General features: G+C 42.9%; 1 protein-coding gene across 3 annotated transcripts in view; it reads right to left on the bottom strand.

Annotated features, from left to right (window-relative positions):
* Window positions 1-12,522, bottom strand: part of lrp4 (low density lipoprotein receptor-related protein 4) — a 124,403-nt gene extending 111,881 nt beyond the window's left edge. For all 3 annotated transcript variants that reach the window (XM_032522934.1, XM_032522942.1, XM_032522952.1), the window contains exon 1: window positions 12,168-12,522. In XM_032522934.1, the coding sequence (XP_032378825.1) occupies window positions 12,168-12,228 (61 nt within the window). In that variant the 5' untranslated portion in view covers window positions 12,229-12,522. The remainder of the gene's footprint in view (window positions 1-12,167) is intronic.
* Between the last annotated feature and the right edge of the window lie 72 nt (window positions 12,523-12,594).

The raw sequence follows: 12,594 nt of genomic DNA, 5'->3' as shown, positions 1-12,594 counted from the left end.
TCAAACCTTTTACAATTCTAGGTTTTCTGTACTTTAATCACAGACAAATACAGACATACTGTATAGATTAGTTTTAGAAAAACCACAGAGCCCCCTGTCTGCTACCGTCAAACCTACAATCCAGAGGGCCTATCCTTAGTTCTCCCCATTGTGGTGTCCCTGCCATCTGTGACAACGATGGAAAGCATACACTCAAAACCAAGGCCTCCCTGTTAAATTTATACATTCATACACAAAAATTACAAAAGAAGTGGGACAAGCCTTTGAGAGAACCCATTTTGGGCAATGACTATGATTTGGAGCAAGATCTCTAAAATAAATGTGGGCTAAATGAAAATGAGGACGGATGTGAGAGAATGGACTTTGCCCAACATAGATGGATTTGTCTCTTGATGGCCGATACAATAACTTAAGTAGGCGCTTCTCAGAATAGAAACCCCATAGATCAACCACCTAGCAACAAAAGTGGAAAATCATGCTGACCCAATTAGTGCCGACTCTCAGCAGAGTATTGTTGCGGCTTACTTAAGTTCACTTCAGTCGAGGCAGATGGTTCCCCTGGTTGTGGTGGGGAGTCTTCTTGTTGTTATGATCTATCTCTAGTTTTGCCTTAAGGCATGAAGACTAATTCTGGCCTCTGGGAGTGGCCAAATACAATCCTCAGGCAAAGTAACAGTAACACTGCACCACTTATTATTCATCCTCATTTTCTTTCCTTACATTTTTCTTCCTTCCAGCAAATCTACTGCTTCCTGATCATTTTTTAAACACTTAAAAAATGCCCTTGTATGCCAAAATCCAACTACTGGACCAGATGGTAACCGGACCCACCCCCCCATACAGTAAAACTGCACATTTAAGAGCCTAAGGCACACCTGTGCAGTGACCATGCTGTCTAATCAGAATCTTGATATGCCACACCTGTGAGGTGGATGGATTATCTTGGCAAAGGAGAAGTGCTCACTAACACAGATTTAGAAACTTTTGTGTATGAAATGAAAAATGGGGGCAAAACCCAGGGTTATCACTTTTATTCAGTTTAAGGTTGCATCTGTACAGCATGTATTTGAGGAGAGGTTCAAAAGATTCTCAATTTTGCAAACACTGCTTATGTTTACATTAACATTTGAAGTTACCCTCAGTCCTGCATTGAAGATCATTTGTGATGATGACAGGGAATTCTAATGTAAATGAACATTTGAGTACAACCTGATTAACAACATGAACATGAAATGGGGGAAAAAAGCAGGCAATTGTGAGTTACCAACTGATTGCTGCAGAACTAGTCTTTTAGTTCTATTTATTGCACAGGAATATTTTAACAACACTGTCTGCTCTAGTTCTTAAAAACTCTGGCCATAAAACAATCGTGGCCCCTTTTAAGGCACCAACTCTCGATCACTCCACCGTAAACGGTGGACTCAGACAGCCATCGGCCCTTATCAGGCACTGCTGAGCTCAGTTCTATTCTGATGGTGCTGTTATGAAACACTGTGTGGGAGTTGTAGTATTATACATAGCTGCCTGTGTAGGCCAACTCTTTAATCAGTCACTGTAATTGCCGGGATGGACTTTGAACCACAGACATATTTGTCTCCGCTTTTCATCCATGGCTAAACATCTAAGGGGAGGGAGGCAGCAAGCACTTGGGCCCTGGCCGTGCACGGCTCCTGCCCCGGCCCCGTGAGCAGCCAAGCATGGCAGAGCAACGGAGGGGTCACAAACAGAAGAAAGAGTTTTGGCTGAGGGTGGGACAGAGAAGGAGAGACTAGGAATGGAGGGGGTGGAGTGGTTCAGAAAGAGGGAAGAAGGGAGTGTAGAGGCGGCGAATGGAGGGGACATGATGGTACACAAGTCCCCAGTGGCAGATTGAGTGCTTTTAAGAGCCCAAACAGGGCTCTCCTCTGAATACTAAGACTTTTCATAGAGGCAACACTGCTACAGAGACGTAACACCAAAGCCTCTCCTTTGAGGCCCCTGCAATATATGGGGCTTTCAACAGCTTGTGCAAGAGTAGGTCTAATTGGAAGTCGAGGCGATACAAGGAGGGGGTTAGGGAGGCGGGAGAAGAGGAGCTAAGGAGAAGAAGAGGGGCAAAGAGGGGTGCTTGATTTAAGAGGCCATTGTTTTAACAAGTACATTCTGCCTCCCCCTCCTTTCTCCTCATGGCCTCCCCTTCAGATGCCCACACTCCACAGAGTCAAAAGGCGGCGTTTAGCCCCTGTGAACGAAGAGGGGCTGGGCTTGTTTTGACACTTTTTCCTCCTTGGCTTCTGTGAAAAAGCCTTGCTTCTATGGGCCACTCAAGTTCATTAGGGAGTCCAGCGCTTTCAGACGCGTCCCCATTCCAGCTCTATGCCTCAAAGGGGGCCTCCAAAGCCCTTCACTGTTTGTATAATAAAGACCCTCACCACCTTCACAACTACCACCTCCATTTCCTTCATCACAGCCCTGGCTGAGTTGAAGCCTTTAAGGGTCCAGTGAAAGAAAATGGTGAAGAAGAAAGAGTGTGTGTGTGTGTGTGTGTGTGTGTGGGGGGGGGGGGGGGGGGGGGGGGGGGGGTGGAATGCAAAGAAGAAGCATAAGCATGAAGACATAAGGCAGAGAAGGAAGATGTGGGACAACCATTTCTCCCTCCATGAAGTATGAATTACAGGTACAGTGCTTCCCCTGCATCAACACCAAGCTGTGAGGGCACTCTCTCTGGTTAAGCATTGTGTGTGTGTTTTTTGTGTGTCAAGAGTCAGGTTTCAGCTCTCACACTTTCAGGTGACATCATCAGTATCAAGGGGAAAAAAGTGAGAGATGTCACTCTAGAAGGGCAAAGGCACTGCAATTATACAAGCCCTGAGGAAGTCTTAGCTGTGTGTGTGTGTGTGTGTGTGTGTGTGTGTGTGTGTGTGTGTGTGTGTGTGTGTGTGTGTGTGTGTGTGTGTGTGTACATGAGTTACACTCTGAGATAATAACTGTGAGAGTAAAAGTGGGGGGAATTTACACCTCGGTTTTCTTCTAGCTAGTATTTAGCTACCTATGGTATGGTATGTCATAATTTCTATTTTAAGTATAAAAGGTACCAGACTCCCAGGGCAGAGCCGTCTCTGTCGTTATCATGAACTTGGACCCACGGTTTAAATAGGTTGTGTTACGCATGCTTTATGTTTTATGCTCTTGTTTTAGAATCTTGATTGTGTTTTATGCTACTTTAAATTTGTCAAATGAATAGTTGATCATAAAAGCACAATAATTAAAATGGTATTGCAAATGATAACAACAATTAGACCATCAACAAAACATGAATCAATAATTTTGATAAAGCCATGAATCTTGAAAGTATTTCTTAAATCGAACATTCCAAATATTATCCAATTGAAACGTATTTGCTGTTTTCTTTGTTTAATGTTGTAAATGGAGTATCTCGACGTTTGGACTGTTGATGGGACATACAAGACATTTCACCCTGGGCTCTGGGAAACTGTGATGAGCATTTCTTCTTCTTTTTTTTTCAATTTTATATTTGCCATTAAACATTCGACAGGCACTGTAGCTTTTGGAAGTTGGGGTCACCTTGAATCAGGTTTTTGTGAGAGTGTCTTATATTTCTTTGGAAGCAATTTTAATACCATAGTTGCTGCAGCATGCCTCCTACTGGTTTCAACAGCTAGATCGACATCAGATACATAGCAGGTGTTTCCCTGCAGTTGTAGAGTCGCAGGGAGGGAAAGGCGACACTGATACACCATGTGCTCATACTGTACACAGTGTGATCGCAAAGTCCCCCAAGTACGTTCAGCTGTTTTTCTACAGAGCTGAGGTACAGACCAACATCAGATGGTACACGGACAGCGGCTAAACATAAAATTTGTTAACTACAGGAAGATAACAGATTTCTAAAAAAGATTTTTTACTACATTGAAACATTAAGCCTTTAAGCTCCACATTCAGCCCATTAGGTGGCCATGAGTGCACAGACAGGATGTGTTGACGTGATACATGATTTAACACGGATGTGTGTTTTGGGAGTAAGTGTGCCGAGTTAAGTCTTTTGGGGGAGTCTCAGTCAAATCATATCACACACTAATCTTATCTAAAGCTGGAGAAGGAAGCTCCTGAACATATGGCTGAACAGGCAGTTTGTGAATACAGGCATGTTGAGGGAGGTGAGGGGCCATTATTCGGGCACCTTTTGGAGGTGAGCTATGAGACAGCTGTAAGCCCCCATCTGCAGGACCACCACTGGTGAACAGAGAGGGTGGGCAGGACAGATAAAGAGGGTGACCGCAGGCAGCCTGGCAGAGTTTAAGGTGCTGAGCACGAGAAGTGCACATACTGTTTATGATCAGGAGAATAAATGGGGGAATAAAACTACAAAGAAATACCTGGGAATCATGTAGCTAGAGGACAGAAATGGCCATGTAACTAACTGTCAAATACTCACCTCCTGTGGCTGAAAGGTGGCTTCAAAATGTTTGCAGCTTACTCAGAACGTGAAGTCAGCTTGGAAACACAGCCGTTACAACGGATTGCAATGGTGACCCAGAGCCAAGGCAAAAACTTAACAAATGTCGCAAAATATGCTACTGGCATGCCACAATACCGCCTCCTTGTAACACAAAAAACTCTACAGAAAGAAGCATAATTTGCAATTTTATGGTGGGGCGACAACTGTTTGGAACTTATGGATCAAAAGAGAAGGAGTTACTCAATTATGCTGCGTGACGGCGCCCTGACTTTCATTTTTTATTCTGAAGAGATAACTTAAATCTTTGTCCAAGAAATAAATCTTATATTGCACCCTCTCAGTCTCTTGACAATTCATTGATTCATCCTCAGCATCTGAAAATCCTCGACAGTGGTATGATAGGTTTCTGTGGGTGGTTCGATGACTTTATTTTTATTGAAAGAAAGTGTGCGTTTGTGCGTGAGATGAATATTGTGGAGAGAAGTAAAACACAGAGTCACTCTGACATCAATTAACAGAAGAAGCTTCATCTCCTCCATTCCATGAGGCTGCATAGCGGGCGGGCTGTTTGTAAGCCACACACACACGCACGCACGCACGCACGCACGCACGCACGCACGCACACCCTCTGCATAGTGAATGAGGCCACATCCAGTTAGTAAAGAAGCCTGTCTGTCTCTGTAGTTATTTATATCCTATAAGCAGCTGGGTGCTTTAGTTTTTTAACAAACTATACTCAAACAGGGAAACATTAAGCACTTGATGGCAACTTTTTTCAGCAGCAGATTTACATGCGTTCAGTGCTCTAGTGGTGACGACAGTTTGTATGGGATTAAGTCAAGATAGACTACAGAGGTAATGAAGGAACATGTCACCCAGTGCAACAGTGTGGCTGCTTGATTGAGGACTTTGTGTGTTACAATTAAGCTCTATGGAACGTAGGGATAAGTCATATCAGGCTTTGGCAAAACAATTCAGTGTTGGTTTGGATCTTTTCATGAGATTTGTTGACAATAAGAAAAACATGCAGTAGAATATCACCATATTTCCAACTTCTTTTTAAAGCTTTCCTTTTAGCATTGACTAGCAATCCTGACAAAAAGCAAAAACATCATGGAGAAGTGTGGAAAATGGAATTTCATCAGTTGTAAAAAAAAAAAAAAAAAAAGATCATCCAAAAGAGGATATTAAATCTGCTGTTTATTGAGAAATACAACTTTCACCGCCCATTCATTTCCAAGATTAATTGGATACCCCCTGCCCAAAAGATGACAAGGGGACAACTGTCCTGCACTGACAAATTGTTTGGATGTTTCTTCTGCCCACAGGCGAAAGTCATCCCCAAACCATATGTTTGTGTGTGGCCCACTGAGCAGTTTAAGTCATTAGACACGCTGAAAATATAGCCCTGCACAAATTCCTCGTTGACATTCATACTGAACCCGTGCAGACACTGGCATCAAACAAATGTCTTCTTTTTGTCTGTAAAGAGGATCCCATCGTGTCTTTTTGGATACACGAGAATAAGTGGCTTATTTGTAATGCATGGCTGAAACCACATTTGGAAAACAAAAATCTGCCGAAGCAACCGTCATTTCTCACTGATGTCTTCAACCTAATTTGTTAGAACCATCAGCGTCCCTGCAGATGCTTTGAAGTGAAGCCCCCGAAGAATCAAGTTACTATGGATCTGTACAAGTGTGTGTCCTTCAAAATGTCTTTGTGTCCCTGCCCCCCTCCCCTGGTTGTGCTCAGACAGCGAGTCTCCAGCTCTGCTTATCTTTCTGTCCTTTACAGCAGACCCCCGCTGAGACAGAGAAACAGAGTTTATTACAGTCTCCAATAATCTGAAACCCCCAAGGAACACAGATTCATACTACATGGCCTAAAAAAACGACGACTGTCCCTTTTGATACCAAACCTCTACGGTGACGTGGCCTGAATTTCATGTAAAACGTTTTTTTTTTGTTTTTTTTTTTTTTTAAAGACAGTGGGCATGTGTTACCTGAGGTACATTATCAAAATGTGACAAGAATGGACTGCATTTATGTAGCTCATTGTCTCTCATTTCACCATTCACACTCGCACACACCATTGGGAGCAATTTGAGGTATAGCGTCTTACTCAAGGTCCCTTTGCCATGTGGACAAGAGGAGGCAGGGATCCAAAACACCAACCCTACAATTAATTGCAGACCACTCTACAACATGAGCCACAGCTGCCAGCAGACTATATGCTTTTTTTTGTGAGTGATCAACAGAAAAACGGGCCAGAGTTAGTTCGGAATGCTCATTTTCCTTTGTTGTCCTTGTGCCAGATGTTAAAATGTATCGCAATTCTTTTGGCTACTTTTGGTCAGCGCTATAAATACCTTCAAACATCAAGCCATTTAAATAAACAGACGCACATTGGTGCAATCTTTCATCATCCTCGTAGTGTGTGAAAGCAGCAGCTAAAACAGTATAACTGAATTAAAACCTCGACATGGATTTCCACCAGTGGGCCATTTCTGTTGTTACACTGCCAACCGTTGCTCTCCGCACTGATGGCTGACAGAGGTTGTCGGTTTGTTTTCTTGCTTGTGCGATTCAAAAGCGGACTCTTTGACATATATTAGCACTGTGAACATAATTGAAATAGGCCCCGGGCCGTGGCATCATGTTCGGAAATTAAAAACGACCCCAAAGACGAGAGTTCCCTGGGGGTCTCTCGCAGAGAGGCTGCCCTCGCTGGGAGAGAGCCAGGTGACTTATAGGAAGGTAAGAACATGAGTAGAGGGAGGGGTGGGGGGGGGGGGGGGGGGGGGTTCTCAAATTCATCCACATGGGAATGTTGGAAGCAGTTGGGGGGGGGGGGGGGGGGGTAAATCCAGTAATCATAGGTTACCTCAAATGCTACCTTGGAGGTGCAATTCCATCCCCTCAGCAGAGAAACACAAAGCACAGTGGGGGTATCAGGTGGGCCAGTCTGCCTTCCCTTGGTGAAAGCAAAAGCCTGGCTGACACCAACTCAACCAGCTAGACCAGAGGAGGGCACACACACACACACACACACACACAGTACAAAAATCACATACACACACATCCAACACAGCAGCTCCAGTCTCAGAACCCATAATGAAACATTCACCCTTGTCCTCCCCCTGAAGCCCCTGAATAGTTTCAGCCTCGACAAGAAAGTCAACAGAGTGGAAGGTGAATGTGCATATATGCCAAAACAATCAAACCCTGCCAAGTGTACAGACAAAGGAGTCCCGTTTCGTAGACCTTGAGCCACGGCCACATCCTCAAAAACAACCGTTCTCTGTCGGAGAAAAGTATCGTCGCCTGCAGAGTGGAATCTGTACCAAAAACAACTTCGTGGCAAGCAATTAATCTGTCTGTAGGCTGAGTTATTCTGTAATATCAACATTGCAGCACCATTAATACCAACACAATTACTCTGAGGACACTTAATTAAATGTGGTGTTGGAGCTATTTTGCAAGAGAATGTCATAAATCGTATTTCTAATGTTCGCTGGGTACGCAAAACCACGCCTGCAGGTTCTGCGAAAAGGTCACCAGTTAAAGTGTGTGTGAGTGTGTGCGCTCGTCCAAGATGAGTAAGGTAATGCCAGGGGACTAATCAATCCAATGTGGGGATACAGGTGTCAGGGAAGGACAAAGGCCAGCAGCAACCTAAAGCAAACAAGGCCAAACTCCCTACGTCCCCTCCTCCACACCGGTCTTACTCCTGGGATTTTCTACTTTTTACTTCTTCTGTTCTCCTTACCACTAGTGCTGAAATAATTAGATGATTAGACAATCAAAAAGTTCATCAACAATATCTTCAATAATCATGAAATGGTTTTGCAGATGGTGGCAAGGATGAGATGTGACAGTTCCTGGCACACCTCATCTCTAGGGTTTTGTAACGCTTAAAATGTTTTTGCACTCGTGAGGAAACGATCCCGGAGTTTTGGTGCTGAAAATGGTGGAAACTCATTTAGGCATTTTATCAAGAAAAACATACCAAACATTTACCAATTACAGCATCTTAAATGTGATGTGGTGCTGCATTTGTCTGGTTTACTTTTGGGTTTTGGACTTTAAGTTAGAGCTGGGCAATATATCGATAATATTGTGATATCGTGACATGAGACTAGATATGGTCTTCAATTTTTTGGAAGTAATATTTGGATTTGATTCATTTAATTGCATTGAGAATGCCTTACACAGGAAGAGCAATCCAATACAAATCGAGGATAACACAACAAAGTCCAGGACTTATTTCCATTGCGGTCCTCATATACCACAATCTTTTCCTGGTTTTAAAGGCTGCATTGCAGTAAAGTGATTTGTCATTTTCTGTGTTACCAGACTGTTCTAGCTGTTCTATTATTTTTACCTTCACCCACTTAGTGATAATATCTACATTTCTGAAGATAATTTATCTTAAAATGTCATTGTGAAGATATTTTGTTAAAGCACCAATTGTGCTTTCGCCACATTGTAATATCGCCACAATATCAACATTGAGGTATTAGGACGTGAATATGGCTATATCTGATTATGTCCATATCCCCGGTCCTACTTTAAGTTGGACAAAACAAGCTATTTGAAGATGTATCCTTGAGTTCTAGTAAACTGCAATGGACATTAGTTTATGACGCAGCCCACCTCTCCTCCTTTACTGTCATCATCTCCTTTCTTTTCTTATTCTTTGTTTGGCTGCAGAAGCAAAAACCAATCAACCCCACTTAAGGAAGGATTTTTTTGGACAGTTGCCAGGCTGTCAGATTCATCCAGCAGAGGTGTCTCAGTTTAGTCCTGTTCAGTTCTGCAGGAGGAGGCTCATCATTCAAGTTGAATATTTCATCCCATCCCCAATCCGAATCAGAAATACTTTATTGATCCCTGAGGAGAAATGCTGTGTTGCAGTTGCACAAATAGTATAAATATCAAGTATAAATAAAAAAAAAATTTAAGGAGTTTGGATATGTACAGTATTTACATAGTTAAAGGAATGTTATGATACGGTTTACATAATTAAGGAGTTGTAATGGATTGTAGATTTATTGGTCAATGACGCTTAACTGTAAGTCCAAATGTGATCTAACGTGCAGCGACGCCTTCAGTGGAACAACTCCAGAGGTTCTGACTCAACCTGTGAGTCCAATCATAGTTTATTAGGAATGAGGAGCCTTCAGTGGGGATTGCAGGAGTGGGTGAGGGGTCATCCTGTCCCAGACGACATCATTAAATCATATAAACACATCCCAACACACTGTTAAAAGTAACTCAGTATTACTGATGGCTACTAGACCTAACTGTGAGGCGCACACACACACACACACACACCCACACACACACACACACACACACACACACACACACACACCACAACACACACACACCCACACACACACACAACACACACACACACACACAACACCACACACACACACACACACACACACACACCACACACCCACACACACACACCACACACACACCCACACACACACACCACACACACACACACACACACACACAACACACACCACCCACACACACACACACACACAAACAACACACAAAAAAGCTAGCCTATATGTACTCTTATAATACAACAGTCAGAAAATAAGCGCCGATATGTCAGGTTAGAGCGATATATATAATGCCAATATTTGTAGGCATATGATAATCGTTTCAATTTTTTTACGCACTGGAACTACATTTCTGTTGAAATTTTACTTAGTCATTCATTGTTAAAAGAATGTCTGTGTTGGTTTCCTGTATCCTGGAGTTTTTCAACCATGGATAGCTGTGGGAGAGATCTCGTCTTAAAGAGCCACTAACCCTAAAATAATGTCATTAGTTCGAGTCTGACTGTCAGTGTCACATGAGGGTTTAAATGCTATTTCGGAGGATTTTCCACCTTGACAAATGTAAAAACGCTGAGGGGAAATGTTGTATTTGGAAGCTGACATAATGATGAAATTTGAAAGTTCTTGAATGAAAATGGAAGGAAACACCATTTATCAGGTACTGGCCCTACAGTGTCACTTGTGTGCCACCGTGGAAAACGCCAAGAGCAGCAGCTCTCACTCACGCACGCCAGACAACGATGTGTTTAAGACATGATACAGGCCTGGCCGACTTAATTGCTTTAGAACGAGTCCGGAATCCGGATGTGGATCATTCGGGGGTGGGGGGGGTCGGGCCTTTTGTTTTCAATTGGATATTGAATCTTATCTGGCTGACATTTTGGAGACAGTCTATTGGTGACATTTAGGAGTTGTCACAATTACAGCCACCTCTTTTTGAGGTCTTACCAGCCAATTACAGATACAATTGTTGCTATCCTGTCAGATCAATCTTTTCATGTCATGTCAGAGGGCACAGCACCCGTGTGTGACTGTGTGTGTGCATGATGTGCGTGTGTGTGTGAGTGTGTGAGTGTGTGAGTGTGTGTGTGTGTGTGTTTAGAAATAGCTTACGTAGTGTCTTTGCATTCCAGCGGCTGTTCTAACATGTTGTAAATACAAGGTGTTAGAGAAAATATAGGAAGGGGGTGGTGGAAATCACTCAGACCTATTACAAGTGCTGCTGTGGGGGGGGGGAGCCGGATGTAGGTTATCATAGATAAACAACCCAGTTCACCTGCAATCACAGTCGAGAGCAACGTGCTTTGTTTTGTTTTTAAACCGAATTTAAAAATAAATGGAACATGCACTAAAATAAAAAAATACTTATTTTAAGTCAATGGATCATTTGCATAACAGAGATAACTGAAAGGTGCATTTTTAAGTAATAAGGTAATAATACAAAACACAGTGCTGTACCTTTTTGCAGCTTATAACCCATGCAAGAGCACAAACTCCACCACATATTGTCTTTCGTACATTTCATGACTTATTCTAAGCTTCTATGCATCCACAACAACCCACAACTTAAGCCAAACCAGCATAATGTTTGCAGAATGCTTAAACCAGCATTTAAACTAATTTGAGATTTGTTTTTTTTCTGTCCTCATCAGCCAGGGCTGATAGCAATCTGCCTGAAGGTGGAGCTCTGACAGGACATCAGACATGCATACACCCCTCATATTGTAGTCCATACAACCTACATGCATGAAACACCAAAAAACAGTTACAAAATTTTCCAAATCCCCATATTGCCCATACAATCATAGTCCCACGCGCTACAACATCTAATGCCCATGTACTTCCAAATGCACGTTTCATTGGCATGCAGGATAAGATGTCCAGAGTAGCCTACAAAACATGGCAAGTATCAAAAGTGAAATTATAAAATTTAAACATTTTCTCAAGACTATAAATCTATTTAAAAAAAAAAAATGCAAATCTGAGAGCTCGGACCATCGCTTCACTTTCACACACACACACACACGTTGTTGTCAAACTAACTAAAAATAAATTAATAAAAATAAAAAAAAAGATTAACGCTCAAACTCAGACATATTTTCCACTACAGTTTCTATGTAACGACTTAAATTGCGCTCTCTGATATGTGGGAAACTTGGCTGCCGAGTTTCTATGGCTGAATGTGCGAATCCACAGAGCCCATAGGGACGGAATACAACAAAAATACAGTTAACAAACACCGGCGGTGCACAAATAGCTCCGTTCGCCTTTCCCAAAACACCCGCTCGCTTGCAGTTTCAACTCCACTTTGCAGCGTTTTTTAAACGGACATGTTCTTACCTGGACTCTGGCTGAGCAGCAAAGTTATCAGGGAGACCCACAGCACCGCGGCCAGCTGCATCTTGTACCCCGCTTTTCTCTCGCTTCTCCGGGCTTCCCTTTCCCTTTTCCCTCGTCTTCTACTTCTCTTCCTCACAGTTAAATATCAACGTGCTTCAGTTGCAAGTAGACGCTCCGACTTTCACGCTAAGCTCATACCATGACTGACTTTTTAGCCCGTTTTCTCTGCCCGACCTCCACCGCCTCCTTCTCTTGTGTGTGATAACGCGACAAACCGGGATTAAAAAGTTAACTCTGAGGGGTACAGCCTGGCTACGGTCTCCATCATATTGTGCTCTAGTTCCTGACGATGTAGCTACCAAAAGGAGCTGTGGGCTGTACCAAACGCAAGCTAAGGGGGAGCTAACTGTGTCTACGGCGGTGTATT

The sequence above is a fragment of the Etheostoma spectabile genome, chromosome 1 (genome assembly GCF_008692095.1).
Source record: "Etheostoma spectabile isolate EspeVRDwgs_2016 chromosome 1, UIUC_Espe_1.0, whole genome shotgun sequence".
In the NCBI taxonomy this organism is placed as follows: Eukaryota; Metazoa; Chordata; class Actinopteri; order Perciformes; family Percidae; genus Etheostoma; species Etheostoma spectabile.
This window is presented reverse-complemented; position numbering and strand designations above follow the sequence as displayed.